The 21,178-nt window shown below is 36.2% G+C and overlaps 1 protein-coding gene across 1 annotated transcript; it reads right to left on the reverse strand.

Annotated features, from left to right (window-relative positions):
• Positions 1 to 249: 249 nt before the first annotated feature.
• Positions 250 to 21,178, reverse strand: TERB2 (telomere repeat binding bouquet formation protein 2; the record flags this gene model as incomplete). The annotated part of the gene is made up of 7 exons (XM_081228416.1): positions 250 to 392; positions 5,418 to 5,506; positions 13,759 to 13,844; positions 17,620 to 17,681; positions 19,990 to 20,129; positions 20,917 to 20,998; positions 21,115 to 21,178. The coding sequence occupies 7 exons, from the start codon at positions 21,176 to 21,178 to the stop codon at positions 250 to 252; spliced, it is 666 nt and encodes a 221-aa protein (XP_081084542.1).

The following is a 21,178-nucleotide window of genomic DNA, read 5'->3' on the forward strand; positions in this document are numbered from 1 at the left end:
TACTCCATAACAACTGTGCACTCAGAATTTGTGGACATAACCTTACAAGCAGGGGAAAAGTCCAGCCCAAATGTCAAAACACAGAGCCAAATGAATCTGAATTTCCTAAAGATACATTTTGAGGAAGAAAGAATTCTTTCTTCTCCATTTCCCCATCCCTCTGTCCCAAAGAGGAGAATTTAAAATTATGTACATCTTTGGTAATATTTTACAGAAAATAAATGCTGAGATAGAAGGACAATATTTAACTTAGTATTTCCTCTTCAATTCGTTTTTTATAGCAGACATGTTAATTTCATTTTGAACATGGTATGCCAAATAACCTGAACTTCCAGGAATGAAGTCATGTAGCTCCCCAAGAAATTTCTTCATGGCATCAATTGATATATAACCTACAGAATAAAATATATATATAGGGAATTCTATCATAGTATCTGCTTTTCAATGTCTTTGATTTATTAGAGTTAAGATTCCCAAAGAATGTTTTTAGAAAAGAAGTAAAAAGAAGAAATACCAGTGAGAAGATTCTCCGTGAAACTTGATAATTATCAGGGAATACCCTCCTCCCCGCTTCACCACTATCCCCCCAGGCTTCTACCTCCTTTTAAAACACAGATTCTTGATTTGCCACTTTGACTACATAGAGTGTGATGTACAGGTTGGGGATGGAACATAAAAGTACCTAGACCAAAATAACTGGGACATGGGTCTGGCTTAGAATGTACTCACTTAGAACTACCTAGCCAACTAGCTACTAACAGCACAGACAGCTAGCTCATCTTCCCTAGTAGAGCAAGTGACACTTTCCTGCACTACTAACACTGAGATAACAGTCTTCAGTAAAAAATTAATAGGAAAATTGTTATCACTGCTTGGTCAACAAAGATTATAGGTGTGAGTAATTCTGATGTCATTAATAATCTGAAATAGATATGAGAATCAAAAAGAAAACCTAGAATGGGGAGAGCTTAAGGACTCAATGACTTTAACCAATATTTCCTTGATAGCAGTTGCTCATCTGAGTGATAATGTCTCATGTGTAATATGTGTTTGTGGTTTATACTAAAGTTGAAACTTGGTTTAAAAGTAGATACTGTATGGGCTTCCCTGGTGGCTCAGTGGTTGAGAGTCCGCCTGCCGATGCAGGGGACACGGGTTCGTGCCCTGGTCCAGGAAGATCCCACATGCCGCGGAGCGGCTGGGCCTGTGAGCCATGGCTGCTGAGCCTGCGTGTCCGGAGCCTGTGCTCCGCAACGGGAGAGGCCACAACAGTGAGAGGTCCGCGTACCGCAAAAAAAAAAAAAAAAAAAAAAAGTAGATACTGTATGAAAAAAATTCTGGTACAGCTCAGGGATGATTGAATTTAGACCACCACCATTATCACCAGGTGCATTCCATGTCTAGAAATCCAGACAAAGAACGGTGATTGGCCCAGCTCAGATCAGGTATTCACTCCCAAACCAACTGTTGCGGGTAGGAGCAAGCTCATGTTTTAGAAAATGTAAGCCACATGAATTGGGAAGAAGAAAAGAGAGTTCTTAGGAAAGGCATCCTTGGTGGACAGTTCCATATGAGTCTGTGGTAGCCAGCCCCCCCAGATGGCCCTGAATGATCCCTATCTCCTGGTATTCATGAATTTGTGTAGTCTCCTCCTACTTTGTACTTGGGTTGGTCTATATGACCAGCAGCACTTGGCGGAAGTAATGATATGTCACTTCTGAGAATAGGATATAAAAAAGATATGGCTTCTGTCTGTCTTGGGCACACTCTTTCTCCCACTTGCATTTTGCACTCTGAGGAAAGAAAGCTACCATGTTGTGAACAGCCCTATGGAAAAGTCCACTTGGTGAGGAGTCTAAGCCTTTTGCCAAAACCCAGCAAAAATCCAAGGCCTGCCAACAACCACATCCATGAGCTTTGAAATGGATTTTCCAGTCCCAGCTGTCCCTTGAAATAACTGCAGCCTGGCAAACAATGTGACTGCAACCTTATTAGAGATTATGAGACAGAGGTATCCAACTAAGATGCTCCAGGATTCCTGGCCATCAGAAACTATGTAATAGTAAGTGTCCATTGTTTTAAGCTGCTAAGTTTTGGAGCAATTTGTTACACAGCAACAGATAATTAATACAGTATCTACTATAAGTTCCCAAACTTTTAATTATCAGAATTTTTGTTTAAAAATTTTTGCCTGCAAGATATTTATCATTATTAGTAATTTTTTTCCTTTTATTAATCACACATGTAGCTGTTAATCAGAACTTTTTATCATGGGTAATAACCAGTGATATCAGACCTAGAGGATTTAATTCCAGTCAAAAACAAAAAACAGACCCCAAAAAAAATCCGTTGATGTTTTATGGGACATTGGTAATGCCTGTATATATTTTTGGTTGTCACAACTTGGGGGTCACGGGGGTGGGGGCAGGTTTCTGGATGGGATACTACTGGCATCTAGTGGGCACTGGCCAGGGTTGCCCTCTCCAACAAAGAATACCTGTCCTAAAATGCCGGCAGTTCCAGGACTGAGAAACCCTGTTCTACAGTATAGCTCCAACTTGTACTTTCTAAAACCAAACATCTAATTAGTTTTATTTTAAGAGATTTAACATTCACTGAGTTGAACTCAACCCATTTTGAGGAAGAGACAGTCAAGGTATAGTCACAAAAATTGATACCACTGCCTAAATTAGAACTCTCACTCACTACATTTTCAATTAACACAAGATGATTTTCCCAACAAGAAGTTGGTTCTTTTTGGGCATGATAAAAAAGGAAGGACTGTCACTTCACATCAAAATTAAAGACAAATGAATTATCTTTTTTTTTTTTTCGGCCATACCGTGCAGGATCTTAGTTCCCCAACCAGGGATCAAACCCGTGCCCCCTGAAATGGAAGCATGCAGTCTTAAGGGGCATGGAGTCTTAACCACTGGACCACCAGAGAAGTCCCTGAATTATCTTTTAAAAAATGAAGCTTTCTTCCAAGAAAGTGTTATTTTAAAATTTAATGTAGAAATATAAAGAAGGAAGATCATTATTCAATTGCACAAATTAAAAAATCAAAAATGTTACTTCTACTGATAAAATCAATACCAGCTTACCACAGGTTAAAATTTATACTTTAAAGATTCTGACTAATGATTATTTTTACAGTTCTTTTTTTTTTTTTTTTTTTGCGGTACGCGGGCCTCTCACTGTTGTGGCCTCTCCCGTTGTGGAGCACAGGCTCCGGATGCGCAGGCTCAGAGGCCATGGCTCACGGGCCCAGCCACTCCACGGCATGTGGGATCTTCCCGGACCAGGGCACGAACCCGTGTCCCCTGCATCGGCAGGCGGACTCTCAACCACTGCGCCACCAGGGAAGCCCTACAGTTCCTTTTCAGTTTGTTTTTATATAACACTGTCATGTCTTTTTGAACAGTCAGATGGCAATGAAACATAGAGCAACATTGTTACTTGTCCAAATCTAAGCATTTGTCTTTATTGTGTGGCTGATTTTAATATTTATCATTGATCTTTATAATATGTTATCAAACACTTGGTAAGTCCAAATGAACAAAAGATATTTAGTACCTGGTGATGGAGTTGCCTGAAGCAAAATCAATACCAGTACTATACCACAACCATGGTTTAAGGTACCTACACTTTATCTGAATATGTAGGTGTAAGGATAAATCTAGGCAGCAATCAGCTACTCCTAGTCTTAGTACTTAAGTACAGTTGACTCACCAGTAAGGTTGGGGTTAAGGGTGCCAACCCTCCCTGTAGTCGAAAATCCACTATATAGCTAGCCCTGGGGATTCAAGGTTCCTCTTATCTGTGGTTCTACATCCACAAACTCAACCAACTGAGGATTATGTAGAACTGTAGCATTTATTATTGAAAAAAATCCTCTTATAAGCGGACCCTCATAGTTCAAACCCATATTGTCCAAAGGTCAACTGTACTTCTACTTAGTTCATTGTCCTTTGGAGTCAACAATTGCTCCTAAGAGTTCCAAAACTGACTTGTCTACTATCACAGTTGGATAGAAGTTTTCTTTGATGTCTCCAACACTCAGCCCCAAACTACACATTAAACATTCTTTTTGAAGTGCTTTTCTGAAAGCTATTTTATATCACTCAAATGAACAGAAGAAAAAAATAATAAAACAAATGGCTAGACAAATTGGTTAGAAGGAACAGTAATATGAGAGAAGACATTTAGGAATTTGTGAACTAGTTACAAGAGGTAGTTTTGACACTGCTAAATAAAGAGAAAATGATAAATGTACAAATGATTTTATAATGAAATGTCAAAAAGCCTATACTTTTTAATTGCAGTGTTTTAAAAACAATTTTTTAAAACCTCTATTTTTAAAATTATCGATGACCCTGCTGAATACTACCCAGATCAAATTATCCAAATATTATTTCCTTATCTCACCTCACATAGCACTATCCAAATCCCAATGGTCACTTTTCAACTAGTTCCCTTCTTTGCACCCTCTCAATGTCAGCCTCAGTTAGCTGTCTTCTCTTTATGTTGGGCACTAGGAAACCCAAATATGGAGTCCATTGACACCTGGGTGATTCATGAAAGGGCTTCTGGGCATATGTGAGCCTCTTTAAATTGCATGTAAAGTTTGTGTGTTATGTTTGTGTGTGTGTATGCTTAGGGAAAGGGACCTATGTTTCATCAGATTCTCAAAGGAAACTATAATTAGAATTGTCCATACAATTAATCTTCCAAATTGGGACACTTAAGAGTAAAGCAAAAACTAACACACCATTGTAAAGCAATTATACTCCAATAAAGATGCTAAAAAAATAAAAAAGAGCAAACGCTAATGCCAGGACAACACACATAAATTGGGACTGTCTTATGTAAACAGGGGTGTGTTTTCACCTTACCCATAGACCAGGATTTTTTTTCTAACATCTTTATTGGAGTATAATTGCTTTACAATGGTGTGTTAGTTTCTGCTTTATGACAAAGTGAATCAGCTATGCATATACATATATCCCCATATCTCCTCCCTCTTGCGTCTCCCTCCCACCTTCCCTATCCCACCCCTCTAGGTGGCCACAAAGCACCGAGCTGATCTCCCTATGCTATGTGGCTGCTTCCCCCTAGCTATCTATTTTATATTTGGTAGTGTATATATGTCCATGCCACTCTCTCACTTCGTCTCATCTTACCCTTCCCCCTCCCCGTGTCCTCAAGTCTATTCTCTATGTCTAGGGGCAGGACAGACCAGCATTTTAACACAGAAAATATTGGGTCTACCTTTGGATTCGTTCTGCAGATTAATTTATTTAACATGTGAATGATGTCTTCTATTAGCATGTATAATAGAGGGGGCTCTACTTTGTACAAAATATTCCCTTGTTTCTTCCCTACTTGGGTTGACTCTAAATTTTATTTTAAATTACCTGTTACCATGTTGTTCACTGGATAATTCTGAAGAGGGAAGTACATCTGCTTTTCTACAACTGGAGTCCTTATAAAATGCTTTTCTGTGCTATAAAATATAGAAACATATAGAAAGTCATGTTTATATTTTTTTGGACTTGTTTTACAAATGAGAAATGATTCCAGGCAATATATATAGCAATCTAATTGCTCTGTGATCAGACTTCAGTCTTACTCGGTGAAAACGTTAACTACGAACTTCTTTGTGCTTCTAAGTAATACAGGGCCCATAAAGATATTTTTGGTTTTCTCGGCTGCTTCATAAAACAAATATTTACCAAGTAAATACAGACGTGAGTCTTTTTCTCAATATTCTTGAAAGTATAATAATGCAATAATACTTTATAATTAGATAAAAAACAGATATACATATGTAATCTCAAATATGTTAAAAGAAAAGGCTCCATTTTAAATAATCACAGCATTCATTATTATTCAGTGTTTAAATAATTGGAACTCTATTAATTCGTACTTCCACACTTTAAAATAAATAAAAAATGATGTCTGGGAAAATCATGAGGTATACTAAGTGACTTCTGAGTTAAAAAGGAAAAAAGTTAAATTATTCTGAGCATGGTTGTATAGTATATAATTAATTATATTCTAATTTTTAAAGAGCTAAGCAGTTTTCAACTAAAATATCCTATTTCTAACTGCCAAATAACAATTTACTATATTTAGACTACATATAATCCATAGATAATACAATTGTATGAAAATAAAAACCTTAATAAAAAATTGGAGTCATCCTTACATTTATTTTCCTAAAAAATCTAAAATTACACTGAGTGATAACAAAGGTTTTATTTTCAATTTGTTTAAAAGTTAGAGTTCATCTAAACTCTTCTAAAAGAAACCGTAGCTCAGTTAGGATGAGATCCTACAAATAAAGCAAAACAATGTTCCCAGAAAACTCAGGGACTAAACAAGGATACCCATTATCATTGTTATTATTTATCATGGCTCTAAAATTTCTGGCCAAGCAAAAAGAGATGAGGGAGGGGAGAGAAAGAAATGGAAGAGATATCTAGTGAAATGGAAGAGTTATATAGTGAAACGGAAGAAGAAATAGTTTCATTATTAACAAATGATATAAATGTGTACCCTGAAAAGCCAAGAGAATCAACTGAAATATTTTTAGAATCTTAAAGATTCCAAGTGGGTAAATATAAGACAAATGCCCCCAAATAAATGACTTTTCTATGTCAGCAATAACTAATGAAGGAAAAAATGATCCAATCCACAATAGTAATAAAATTCATAAAAATCTAGGAATAACATAATAAGCAGTTTCTGATTCTATCTGTAGAAAAATCAGGAAACTTTACTAACATATAGAAAAGAAAAATAAAGAAAAACAAAAAAACCACTGTCTTGGATAGGAATACTGAAAATTATAAAGACATCAATTCTTCTCAACCTTTAATACAATTCTCAATAAAACCCCAAAGGGATTTTAGTGTTTTAAAAAAAATAATTCTAAAATTCACATGAACAATCACATGTTAGAAGATCTAATAGGAGGCAAGAACAAATTTACAATAGAATGAAAAAAATACCTAGGAATAATCTTAAAAGAAGTATAAGATTTATATGAAGGAAATATGAAAGTGTTTTTTAAGGGCCATAAAAGAAAACTTGAACAAGTAAGGAAAAAAATACCATTTTCTCAGATAGGAACATTCAGCATCAAAGTCTCCCTAAATTAAGCTATATTTTTTTGTAATGTCACTAAAAATAACAACAGAAGTTTTTGTTTTAATATGAACAAGCTGGTTCCAAAACTCAGATGGAAAAGTAAACCAGAAAGAATAGTTAACTAAGAAAATTTGGAAAAGAATAAGGAGGAGGAACTAGCTCTAGATATTAAATCATATTATAAACAACTGAAACAGAGTGGCACTGTTATGGAATAGAATGGAATAGAATATAAAGTCCAAAAATAGACCCAGATACTTATGTGGATTTAACCTAGGATAAAGGTGGCATTTCAGTACAGTGGGGGAAAAGATGAATTATTCAATCAATAGCCAAGAGTAGGTAACTATCTGAAAAAAAAAAAGGTGTATCACCACCTCATATCTTACACCAAGATATATTCCAAACGTATCAAAGATTTGAATTTAAAAATGAAGAAATCACTAAGAAGAAACCATAGCAAAATAATAGTAATCTTAGAGAAGACTTTCCTAATTATGACATAAAACTCAAAAAGCCATTAAAGAAAATATTAATAAGAATGAATACATATAGTAAAAAATTTCTGGGCTTCCCTGGTGGCGCAGTGGTTGAGAGTCCGCCTGCCGATGCAGGGGACACGGGTTCGTGCCCCAGTCCGGGAAGATCCCACATGCCGCGGAGCGGCTGGGCCCGTGAGCCATGGCTGCTGAGCCTGCGCGTCCGGAGCCTGTGCTTCGCAACGGGAGAGACCACAACAATGAGAGGCCCACATACCGCAAAAAAAAAAAAAAAAAAAAAAAAAAAAAAAAATTTCTGCATGTAAAACCCAACATTTTTAAAGTCAAAAGACAAACATAAGCTAATAACTGTAATTTATTTCACAAAAAATTCATTCTCCTAAATGTAAAGGGTTCTTGCAAAAAAATAAAAGTCAATAGAAAAACGTGCAAAGGATATGAACAAACAGTTCACAGAATAGGAACTATAAATGGTTCTTAAACATATGAAAAGACATTTAACCTCACTCATAATAATGGCAATTCAGACAAAAAACTAGAGTGAGATACCACTTTATATCTATCAGATTAGGAAAGACCAAAACATATGTTAGCACACTGTGTTGGAGGAAGTATAGAAGAAAGAATGGTGACTAACCATCCCAGTTTACCAGAGATTGAGGGGTTTCTCAGGACATGGGCTTTGCAGTGCTAAAACCAGGACAGTCCCAAGCAAACCTGGATGGCTGGTTACCCTAGCCTGGAAAAGGTACTTAAATACACAAACAATAGGAATGTAAACTGGTTTAACCTCTATGGAGGGCAATTTCACAATGATTGTATCAAGGATACAAAATGTATATGCCTTTTGACCTAGCAATTCCCCTTCTAAGAATTACCCTAAAGACACTCGCACACATGCGAAATGACATTATATGATCAATCACTGAAGCACTGTTTTTAACAGCAACTTAGAAATTACCTGAAAGTAAAATAGGAGACTAGTTAAATAAATTATGGTAAATCCATACAATAAAATTCTACACAGCACAAAAATGAAAAAGCTCTTTATGTAGTAATATGGAATGATCTCCAAGGTAAATTATTAAGAGAAAAAAGGCAAGGTGCTGAACAATGTTTATAGAATATTACTATTTGTGAAGAAAAGAAAAAATGAAAGAATATTTGTTTGAATTAGCTAGTATATGCATATATAAGAAAATGATAACATTGGCTGGCTCTGAGAGGGAAATTGGCTATCTAGGAGTCAGTATATTTCGTAGTTTCCCCTTTTGTGTATCTTGGATTTTGAACCATATGAATATATTTCCTATTAAAAATAATTAAAATTTGAAAATAGAAAAATAATAAGTAGGCATGAAGAACTAAGGAAGAGATTTTTAAAAGGAGAGTATCACACCGGTCAGAATGGCCATCATCAAAAAATCTACAAACAATAAATGCTGGAGAGAGTGTGGAGAAAAGGGGACCCTCTTGCACTGTTGGTGGGAACGTAACTTGATACAGCCACTATGGAGAACAGTATGGAGCTTCCTTAAAAAACTAAAAATAAAACTACCATACGACCCAGCAATCCCACTATTGGGCATATACCCTGAGAAAACCATAATTCAAAAAGAGTCACGTACCACAATGTTCATTGCAGCTCTATTTACAATAGCCAGGACGTGGAAGCAACCTAAGTGTCCATCAACAGATGAATGGATAAAGAAGATGCGGCACATATATACAATGGAACATTACTTAGCCATAAAAAGAAACGAAGTTGAGTTATCTGTAGTGAGGTGGATGGACCTAGAGTCTGTCATACAGAGTGAAGTCAGAAAGAGAAAAACAAATACCATGTGCTAACACATATATATGGAATCTAAAAAAAAAAATGGTTCTGAAGAACCTAGGGGCAAGACGGGAATAAAGACACAGACCTACTAGAGAATGGACTTGAGGACATGGGGAGGGGAAAGGGTAAGCTGGGACGAAGTGAGAGAGTGGCATGGACATATATACACTACCAAATGTAAAATAGCTAGCTAGTGAGAAGCAGCCGCATAGCACAGGGAGATCAGCTCAGTGCTTTGTGACTACCTAGAGCGGTGGGATAGGGAGGGTGGGAGGTAGGGAGACGCAAGAGGGAAGAGATATGGGGATATATGTATATGTATAACTGATTCACTTTGTTATAAAGCAGAAACTAACACACCATTGTAAAGCAATCATACTCCAATAAAGATGTTAAAAAAAATTCCCTGTGCTAGGGGAGGTCCTTGTTGATGATCTGTTTTATATAGAGTAGAGTGTGTATGTTAATCCCATGCTCCTAATTTATCCCTCCCACCACCTTTCTCCTTTGGTAACCATAAATTTGCTTTCTATGTCTGTGGGTCTGTTTATGTTTTGCATATAAGTTCATTTGTATCATTTTTTTAGATTCCACATATAAACAGTATCATTTGAAATAAATAAATAAATAAAAATAAAAGGAGAGTAATGAGTTTGGTATTTACTTGGCTTGTCAGGTATTAAAATACATAAGTTATATAACTTAAAAGAATATTGTATTGATATCAAAATAGATCCATAGATTAATGGAATAAAACAAATAGTGTAAAAACGGATCTCCAGACACATTAAACACAACATATGAGAATGGAAATCACATCAGTTAGAGATAGATTTATTCTTAAAAAACTGGTGGAAAATTCTTATTTGTAAGACAAAAATAAACTTCGATCTTCACCTATTACCATACATCAAAATAAATATCTGCAGAATTAAAAAACAATTTGATACCTGAATGGGAAAGGACTTTTCTGAACATAAAAGCAATAGAAGAAATAATAAAGGAAAAGTGATTAGTTTAACAGTGTAAAAACTCAAAGCTTGTATCTCTAAAAAATATAAGCCTGAGAACAAACTGAGGAAACAATGTGACAAACTGGCAAAAGGATAATATAGCTAAAAATGTCAGACAAGTTGATAAGAAAAGCAATAAGATTCCCAATAGAAAATGGAGAAAGGATAAAAACAAGTCACAGAAAAGAAAATGTAAAATGCTAATAAATTCAAAAAGATTCAAACCTACCAGTAATCAAAGAAAAATGCAAATTAAAACAAGATGCTGGGCTTCCCTGGTGGCGCAGTGGTTGAGAGTCCGCCTGCCGATGCAGGGGACACGGGTTTGTGCCCCGGTCCGGGAAGATCCCACATGCCACAGAGCAGCTAGGCCCATGAGCCGTGGCCGCTGAGTCTGCGCGTCCGGAGCCTGTGCTCCGCAATGGGAGAGGCCACAACAGTGAGAGGCCCGTGTACCTCAAAAAAAACAACAAAAAACAAAAAACAAAAACCCAAGATGCTATTTTTCATCTATTAAATTAGCACAAGCCTTCGTATTAATACTCAATATACTGATGAGGATGTGGTGAGACCAACACTGGTGGCAGTTTTAAATTTGTACTTTTGAGGGAAGCAACTGACAATAGGCATCATGGCCTTTAAAAACACTCATACCTCATTAATACTGTAAATTCCACATCTGAGAATTTACATTAAGAAAATTATCAAGGGAATTCCCTGGTGGTCCAGTGGTTAGGACGCTATGCTTTCACTGCCAAGGGCCCGGGTTCTATCCCTGGTTGGGGAACTAAGATCCCACAAGCTACATGCCACGGCCAAAAGAAAAAAAAAATCTAAAAAGTAGAGAAAGATTTATTTTTAAAAAGATGTTCATGAAGGTGCCGCAAGAGTAACAAATTGTAAATTTTTTAAAAAAAATTAAAGGAAGGTGGTTAAACAGACAATAAGATTAAATGCCATATACAGCCATTACATATCATAATATCAAATAAGGTTTTTCAGAATGGGGAACTGCCCATAGAATACTAAATGGAAAATCAAGAGACAGACTATATCTGCAGTCCAACCTCAACTCTACTTAATGTGTATGTCTGTATAAAGCTAGCAAGAAAGGTACTAATGTTGATGGTGGTTATCTGAGTGGTGGGTTTGCTTATAATTTAAATTTTCTTTTCTTTTTTAGTAGTTTTTCTTTTTTTAGTATTTTCCATTTTGACAAATTACATGCATTATATTTATAATAAAATAATTAAGAACAAGAAAAATAAGCAAAAATTCATGCCATTTTCAGAAGATCTGGGAACTTACTGGTAAAGGAAAACAGCATAGTAATTAAGAGTCTGGACTCTGGATCAGCTAGAGTCGGTGTCAAATTATGTTCACTACTTAAATAATATTGGGTGAATTATTTAGCTCTCTGAAACTGTTTCCTCAATTGTAAAACGAGGCTAATGTTATTTAACTATCTTATAAGGTTGTGAGAATCAAATGAAATACTGTGAACTGCTTAGCTAACAAATGTCTTGTATTTGGCAAGTGTTCAAAAACTAGCTCACCACCTAGTGTTCACTATCACTAGTAGCATGCCAAAAAAATAAACTTCGAGTAGGGACAAAGTGTATTTTATCTATGTTTGCACTGCACCCTCTGGTGGTTCCACAAAGAAAAAGGCTCTAAGTAGACACCTACTTTGTCTATTTTTGTTGTTGTTATTGGAAAATACTGGACATATTTTCCCCAGATTTGTAAGCCCTCTTTGTATATTAAGGAAAATAGCCTTTGTCAAATACTTTTTCAAGTGTATATTTTTCTTTTGTCTTGGTTTATGGTATTTTTATTTCCATGTGCAAGTTTAAAATATTTTTGGTAGTCATATTATCAATCTTTTCCTTATGCTTCTGCATTTTGCAGGACAACCATTTCTTTTTTCTTTTTTTTAAATTTTTAAAAAAAATTTATTTGCTTGTGCCAGGTCTTAGTTGCAGCACTCGGGATCTTTAGTTATGGCATGTGGGATATTTTAGTTGCAGCATGCAGGCTCTTAGTTGCAGCATGCAGGATCTAGTTCCCTGACCAGGGATCGAACCTGGGCCCCATGCATTGGGAGTGGAGTCTTAACCACTGGACCTCCAGGGAAGTCCCAGGACAACCATTTCTTGAAAAAAAAAATATATATATATATCTGATGTCTTTCCAAGTCAAGTGAATCACTGGGAGTTACTTTTTAATTTCTATTTCCCATTCTTCTCTTACAAGGTCACTTAGGATAACCATTTTCTCCTACTTCTATTTCATTTTTCTTCCTCTCCTTACCAGTTTCTTATCTCAGAAACCATAACAAGTTCAAAGGAGTGATATACATAGAGATCCCAAAGACCTAGAATATGGATACTCAAATCCAAGTGGTGGATTATCTAGAAGTCATAGGACCATGAAGAAATAGTTTACTAAACTTAAAATAATTAAATATAAAACTTTGTGTTAAATCAGATAACTTATTTCAAATTAAAGAAAAACAGGAGGTACAAAAGGTATAAAAAATTATGGGAGAAAAACTTAAAATTAAAAAACTGTATAAATTAAACTCATTAATTCTTATATTGAAGAAAGATCATTTTTATTTCAGCAGCTAAATACCAGACTTTCATATAGTTAATGCTCCCTATGAACATCTGAAAACCACTGAACTGGAAAATACGGAATTAGGACTAGATAATGAGTAAGTCTGAAACAAGGGGGCCTCTCAGAGACTGGCCCTAACACAATGGCAAATCCATGTCTGTTTGTCTTTTAAGATATAATTTTAATTTCTTAAACCAAGTAGCCACATTACGAACAATTTGGGAAGGAAAGGGGGAAATCACCCAGAACTTCCAATCCTAATAAAATTACTGCTAATATTTCTTTCTTTCTTATTATAATACATAGTTTAAAAATAATGTAACAGTGATCAAAATATACATAAAAATTTTATTTTCTGCAAGGATAGTCAGCATAATAGTTAAGTGCATGCATTCTGGAATTAGACCGACCCAGCTCAAATCCTGCTTCTCCCCATTTAATAAAAGTTTGTATGACTTTGGGCAAATTACTTAATCTATATATAGTTGATCTCTTTTTCTGTAAAATGGCAATGGTGATAATGATATCAATCTCATAAGACGACTGTGAAAATTAAATGAGATAAACACACAGCGTTCAAAGGTGTCTATACTTAATTGAATATTAGTGAAGTATACAAATTCAGTACCTTTTAGATAATTCTTTTTTGTGATCTGTTGCTAGTTCACTGCTTTCCCTAAGGGACTTTATTTCGTTTGCTGTTACTTCATCATGCTGTGGAGAGCAAAAGAAATCACATTTTAGGGCTTCCTTGGTGGCACAGTGGTTGAGAGTCCGCCTGCCGATGCAGGGGACACGGGTTCGTGCCCTGGTCCGGGAAGATCCCACATGCCGCGGAGCCGCTGGGCCCGTGAGCCATGGCCACTGAGCCTGCGCGTCTGGAGCCTGTGCTCCGCAACGGGAGAGCCACAACAGTGAGAGGCCCGCGTACCGCCAAAAAAAAAAAAAAAAAAGAAAGCACATTAAAAAAAATCAGCACACCAATGATGCAATCAATAATGTTTTTTTTTTAAAAGTAAAGAAAAAAAATTGGCAATATATATCAAGAGTCACAAAAATATTTATACACTCAGGTCCATCCCATCTAGTTCGGTGGGAAAAACTCACAAAATTTTGTACACACACACATACACACACAGAATTATATTATATATTTTTAGAGATACGTAAAGAAAGAAGACCAGGATTTTTAAAATATCAGCTGTGCTTGTATTAGATAGTAAAACTGACTGATTTTATTCTCTTTTTAATTTTTTGAAATTTTCCCTAATGTGGTCATATTACTTTTTAGTTTAAAAAATAAGGAAGCCAAAAAAAGTATTATTAATTTAAACTTTCTTAAAATCCTTGACTTGAAAACTCCTAGGCTTCCTGTGAGCTACAAATCAAAAATATGAAGTAAGCTGAACAAATTAAGTTTCCCCTTCAAAATTAAAGTGGAGTATTTAGCTATGAAGTTACAAAAGAACTAAATGTATATTAAGCTTTTCCAAAAGATTATGTGAAAGTGACTGACCTCAGATACTGGTACCTATCACATAATATATTTGCTTAATATGCCATTAGGAAATTCTATATTTGGGTCACAAATCCACTCCAAACAACAATAATGTTCCCCAAATTACCTTCCAGGTTTACCCTTTTTAAAAAATATTTATTTCTTTATTTGGCTGCATCAGGTCTTGGTTGCAGCGTGAAGGCTTGTCTGTGGCTTCTCTCTAGCTGTGGCACGTGGGCTCTAGAGCTAAGTTGCCCATGGCGTGTGGGATCGTAGTTACCTGACCAGGGATTGAACCCACATACCCTGTATTGGAAGGCGGATTCTTAACCACTGGACCACAAGGGAAGTCCCCAGATTTACCCTTATTATTGCCATTGGATGAAGTACCTTCTACTTACATATTCCATGGTTACATTATTATAATTGGATAATATTCAACACCAATCAATATTTGAAAGAACAAAATCCTTTATTGTATAATCATACAATTTCTAGAGTCAACAGTCAGTACAGGCATTTGCTATTAATTTTTTAGTAGAAAAAAACATTGGATTGGGTTGGAGCTGAGAAAATCTGGTTCCACTTTGCTAATATCTGGTTATGTGAACTAAGTCAGGTCTTTACCTTCTTACCTCAGTTTTCTCATTTCTAAAACAGAATGATTAAATTAACGATCTTTAAGGGCCTTTTGGTACACTCAATAATTATTATCAAATAATAACCATTCTACCACCACTCATGTCCCTGGAAACACTCTGACAAGTCAAGGATTAGATATTTGATCCTTAGTACAACATAGCCAAAGATACTAAAAGAGCTATTATTTTCAGATTATGACACTTTGGGAAGAAATAACAAGTTAATGAAAGGAATACAAAATGCATAAATTAACTGCTGGGCTTTAGACATAGAGATTTTCTCTCTTTTTATTTTGAAAAAGTTCAAGCTTACTGAAAAGTTAAAGAATAATACAATAAGTACTATATACCTTTTGCCCAGATTCACAAAGTGTTAACATTTTTGCCACCCTGCATGCCCTCTCTCTCTCATTTTTTATTTTTGCTGGACCATTTGAAAATATTTGCAGATATTATGACATTTCACTCCTTAATCTTTAGCATGCATTTTCTAAAAAAAAAACAACATTCCTTTATCATTTTAATACCACTATAATTAAGAAAATTAACATTAACTCAATATCACCTAATATATACATTGCATATTTAAATTTTTCCAACTGTTCTCAAAATTTCTTTTTTACCTTTTTTTAAATTAAAAAATCCAGAATCCATTCAAGATTCATACATCACATTTGGTTGTTATGTCTCAATCTAGAACAGTCTTCCCTGTTTTTTTTGTTTTTTATGACATTGTTTTAAAGAGTCTAAGCCAGTTAGTTGCTTTGTGACATGTTCCATAATCTGGAATTATCTGAGTATTTACTCACGATTAGATTCAGAATTTTGAACAAGAACACTACAAGATAATATTGTGTACTTTTCTTTTTTTGGCACCATGAGGTGGGCGAGATCTTATTTCCCTGACCAGGATTCGAACCGGGGCAATGGCAGTGAAAGTGCCGAGTCTTAACCACTGGATCCCCAGGGAATTCCCTATATTGTGTACTTTTTATTACATCATATCGAGCTGAAAATAACAAGAGGTTGTTCCAATATTCAATATTGGTGATGCTAAATTTTACCAGTTGGTTATGGTGGCATCTGCCAGGTCCCTCCATTGTAAAGGTACAAGCATTGCTTGCTTTTGTAATTAATAAGTAATCATCAATGAAGTGATCATTTTAGATCATGATTTTAACACCCATTAATGACACTTGCCTAAATCAATTATTTTACTGGGGGTGGTACAGTGCGAATTTTCTATTCTATCATCTTTTCTTCATTTATTACCTTTTATTCTGAAAGGAAATTTTCCCTATCCCACCCTTTCCTTCCTTCCTTCCTTCCTTCCTTCCTTCCTTCCTTCCTTCCTTCCTTCCTTCTTCCCTTTCCACCTTTCTTCCTCCTTTCCTTCCTCTGTTCTTCCTTTTTTCTTTCTTTATGCTTTTGGAGTATCACTATGGAATCACAGATTTTTAAAAAAATTTAATGTATGGGCTTCCCTGGTGGTGCAGTGGTTAAGAATCCACCTGCCAATGCAGGGGACACGGGTTCGAGCCCTGGTCTGGGAATATCCCACATGCCGTGGAGCAACTAAGCCTATGTGCCGCAACTACTGAGCCTGCGCTCTAGAGCCCGGGAGCCACGACTACTGAGCCTGTGTGCCACAACTATTGAAGCCCACGCGCCTAGAGCCCGTGCTCTGCAACAAGAGAAGCCACCGCAATGAGAAGCCCACCTACCACAATGAAGAGTAGTCCCCGCTCGCTGCAACTATAGAAAGCCTATGAGCATCAACAAAGACCCGATGCAGCCAAAAATAAATAAATTTATATTTAAAAAAATTTAATGTATTATAATCCATTATTCTTTTTGATGTTCAAATTATCCCAAATTTGGCTTTGCATAAAGATTCTGAAGTAAGTCACAAGCGTAGGCAAATTTGAGGCAGGATGGCAAAAGCTAAAAAACTTTCAGTATTGCACACATTTATTAAGGGGTATTATTCATAACATTTAACAAACGGTACAACACAGGAATTAATCAAATAGCATCTACACTGGCAGTAAAGAACTGGTAAATACTGTGTACCTATTACTCCCTTAATATTACTGAGATTTTCAAGTTTTTTCAAATTTTTAAGTTTTTTATGTGAATAATTTTATTCATACAAAAAATCTCAAGTTTACTAAGGTACTCGTGTAAAAATAATGTCAAACTAGATATGTTTAATAAAAGCATGTCCTTTAAGTTCCTTACTCTGGGTCATTGGTGCTAACATGTCACAAGTAAGCATTTTTAAGATTACATTGCTTTCAAATTTTTTTGAAACTGTAGATTCTAATCGAGCACCTTAATTTACTCTTACCTTTTCTATCAGAAAGTGTTGGTCTTGTTCCCAAATAAAACTACCAATTTTTCTTCTTATTTCTGTAGTAAGAAAAACAAATCCAATACTGTTTTTTAAAAAGTAACTTTGTAGAACTTTCTGAATTTTGTTTAGGTTTCAAATTTCTAAGTCAGTATTATTCCACTTGCATCAAAAGTACCTAAGATACTTGTTTAAAATGCAGATTCTTATTGAACCAGATCATTGAGGAGAAGCTGGGGAATTGCATTTCTAACAAACTCTCCAGATGACTCCAGTGCATTATGAGAATCATTGTTGTAAACTTTTTTGGCTGTAATACATATCTTCATCCAATGTCAGTGTCTTTAGGCCAAGCATTAATAAAGAAGACAACTGTCTAGTCAAAATAAAAGGCACAGGGCTTCCCTGGTGGCGCAGTGGTTGAGAGTCCGCCTGCCGATGCAGGAGGCACGGGTTCATGCCCCGGTCTGGGAAGATCCCACAAGCCGCAGAGCGGCTGGGCCCGTGAGCCATGGCCGCTGAGCCTGCACATCTGAAGCCTGTGCTCCACAACGGGAGAGGCCACAACAGTGAGAGGCCCGCGTACCACAGATAAATAAATAAATAAATAAATAAATAAAATTCCTGAATCTGTAGAGTGTTTCAAGAATTCAAGAGTTTACTTTGTTAAAAAGAAAGGTTGGATGAGCAACATGTCTAGTGGGCGTGGTAGTACAGGAATTCTACAATGCTCAGCATGTCAAAGGACTGTGAAATTATCTTAAATCAATGATCTCAAAACAGATGTATATGTATAATTGATTCACTTTGTTATAAAGCAGAAACTAATACACCATTTTGAAGCAATTATACTCCAATAAAGTTGTAAAAAAAAAAAAGTTTCCACAGTAGCCCACTCAAGGACAAAAAGTTAACATTCCTCTAGACCTAAGCTGTCCAATATAGCAGCCACTAGACTAGATACATATTGAAATGTGTGGCTAGTCCAAAATGAGATGTGCTGTAAGTTTAAAATAAACACTGGATTTCAAATCCAGTATCAAAAAAGAATGTAAAATTTATCAATAATTTTTATACTGATTATATATTGAAATGATAATATTTTAGATACATTAGGTTAAATAAAACATTTCTTAAAATTAACTTCATCTCTTTTTATTACTTTTAATGTGGGTAGTAGAAAATTTTAAATTAGTATGTGGCTTACATTTGTTTGCCTCTCACACTTCTACTAGACAATGCTGGTCTAGGTGAATAATAATGCATACTTTTCATTTTTAAAAAGGATCATGTTTTCATTTAAAACAGATTTAATTGAATGCATTTTAATGTAAGATGCTAAACACAAAGACTTAATAGGAGTGATAATTTAAAATTAGATCAGATAGTCATTCCGCAATATAAGTTCCCTGAAGGTGGGTATTCTCTGATATGCAGTTTTTGAGTAAATCAATTCTCCTATCTAGTCATTAATTTATTTGCATAACCACTTAGAACAATTTATTTTTATAAATTATAACTAGGTCTCACCAGGACATCAACTATAGAAGGAACCCAATCTTTAGGGTTTCCAAAGTTCTTCTATAGAAACATTTTTCAAGTTTTTTTTTTTTTTAAATACTCTGCTCACTGGGAATTTTTACTACTTTCAGTCTGTCTTTTTAGGGATGGACACAAACACATCAAGAGTTGGATAATAAGACCTACAAAAATGGGATATTTAAAATTAGTCCATAAAAGATAGGTAGGATTTGGACAGAACAGGATAAGAAAGGGTGTTCCAAGCAGGGAAAACTAAAAGAACCAATCTCAGAAGCAATTTATTCACTTGCCCTTTACTTGATAGGGTTGCTGAAATAATTAATGTGAAAGTACTTTCAATAATATAAAGAACAATATAAATATATGGGTTTATTATCACACTGAATCTTGAAATATCAGGAAAAAAATCCAGAAAAATAATGGTGAGATTCAAAACTAGCAATGAACATTTATTATATACTCACAGGTCAGACTTAATATATTATCTCATTTTATCATCAAAACAACTCGGGAGGTGACAAAATTAGTAAGTGTTGGATCCTAGCCAGTGAACACTGTGAGGACAAGATCTGTATCTTACTCACCAGTGAATCCCCAGCACCCTGGTTGAAACATGGCACACAGTAAGAGCTCAGTGAACGTGTGAATGAATGATAAACAAAGCAAGGATGCACACCCAAGGCAATCTGATCCAAAGTACATGCTTTTCTATTTATATTAAATGATACAAAACACAAAAGTCTCTGAGAACAAAGACCAGTAAAGTTGGGTGACATAGCTGGATTTGGCAGTCTAACAGAGATTAGATGAAAGACCTTTGCTAACCTTTTTGCAGGCATTCAGGAGGAAGAATGAAATGACCTAAAGCCACCGAGTTTTTTATTTCAGCATTAGCTACTGCAGAGAGATAGCAGGCGTGAAAAACTGTAGCATTGTCTTCTATGTAATCAAGACTCTGATATATTCTAGGAGAAAGAAAGGAAATATTTGAAATTATGAAATGAACAAGAATGTATTCAACATTTTAAAACAGAATAAATGAACGGAAAGAGAATTATCGGTAGGTAACCAGGAGACTGGGGGCGGGGGAGTGAAGGGGTGAGAAGGGGATCAGCCAGGACGGTGATCAGACGTCTGTTTTGTAAACATAATCGGACGGCAATGTGAAGGGGGATCACAGGTGGACAGATTGGAGGCAGAGCAACTTCTCAGATAGACTACTGTGATTTGGGGGTAAGAGGTAATTTACGGTGTATACTAAGATCGTGGCAGGAAGAACAAAGAACATTTACAGGGGCACAATCCATGGTGTTTGGTCATGGATTAATTGGATTAATTAATGGATTAATGGGGATAGGGGTTATTATTCAAAAGAAACTACCAAGGTTTTAAGTTTAAGAACACAGCAGCTGGTACAGGTATGAGAGGCAATCAGGAGATTTGGTTTAAACATGTTGAATATGAGGGTCCTTCAAGGCGCCACGGGGATGTGGGAGAGTCAAATGGAAACACACCACTGGAACTCGGGAAAAGATCTGAGGACCAGGTAGGAGGCCATGCCATTGCGGCAGAAAAGAGAGGAGAAAGGTTAGCTATTTCCGCCCCTACTTCCTCCCCGCACATCTAGGACTGGACTGAAAACTTGCTTCCAGTATCTTCCGATTATCAATATTTATTAGTGGACTGTAACTTCTATCTCCAACTCCTGGCTCCTCATGACCCAAAAGGTACTGCCAGGTGGGCTTCAGGTACCTCAGCGTGTCTGGGTGTGAGGCATCGCAGCTGAACAAGAAGTCGGCGGCCCTCGGGTCACTGATGGTCCCCCCTTCGGCCACTGTGGAGGCAAGAGCACAGGGTAAGCCCATCAAGTGTCCTGCCGCCAAGGTACCAGAGGGAGGAGGGGGTGCTCCCCTCCCCACCTCACCCACCCGCTTCTGCCCAGCTTCCTACCCCAGAACTGCCTCAGGTCGCCGCTGACGCTGCGGCAGAACCAACCCCGCTGCCCTTGAAACAT

The sequence above is a fragment of the Mesoplodon bidens genome (assembly GCF_964165515.1).
Source record: "Mesoplodon bidens genome assembly, chromosome: 3".
NCBI lineage: Eukaryota > Metazoa > Chordata > Mammalia > Artiodactyla > Ziphiidae > Mesoplodon > Mesoplodon bidens.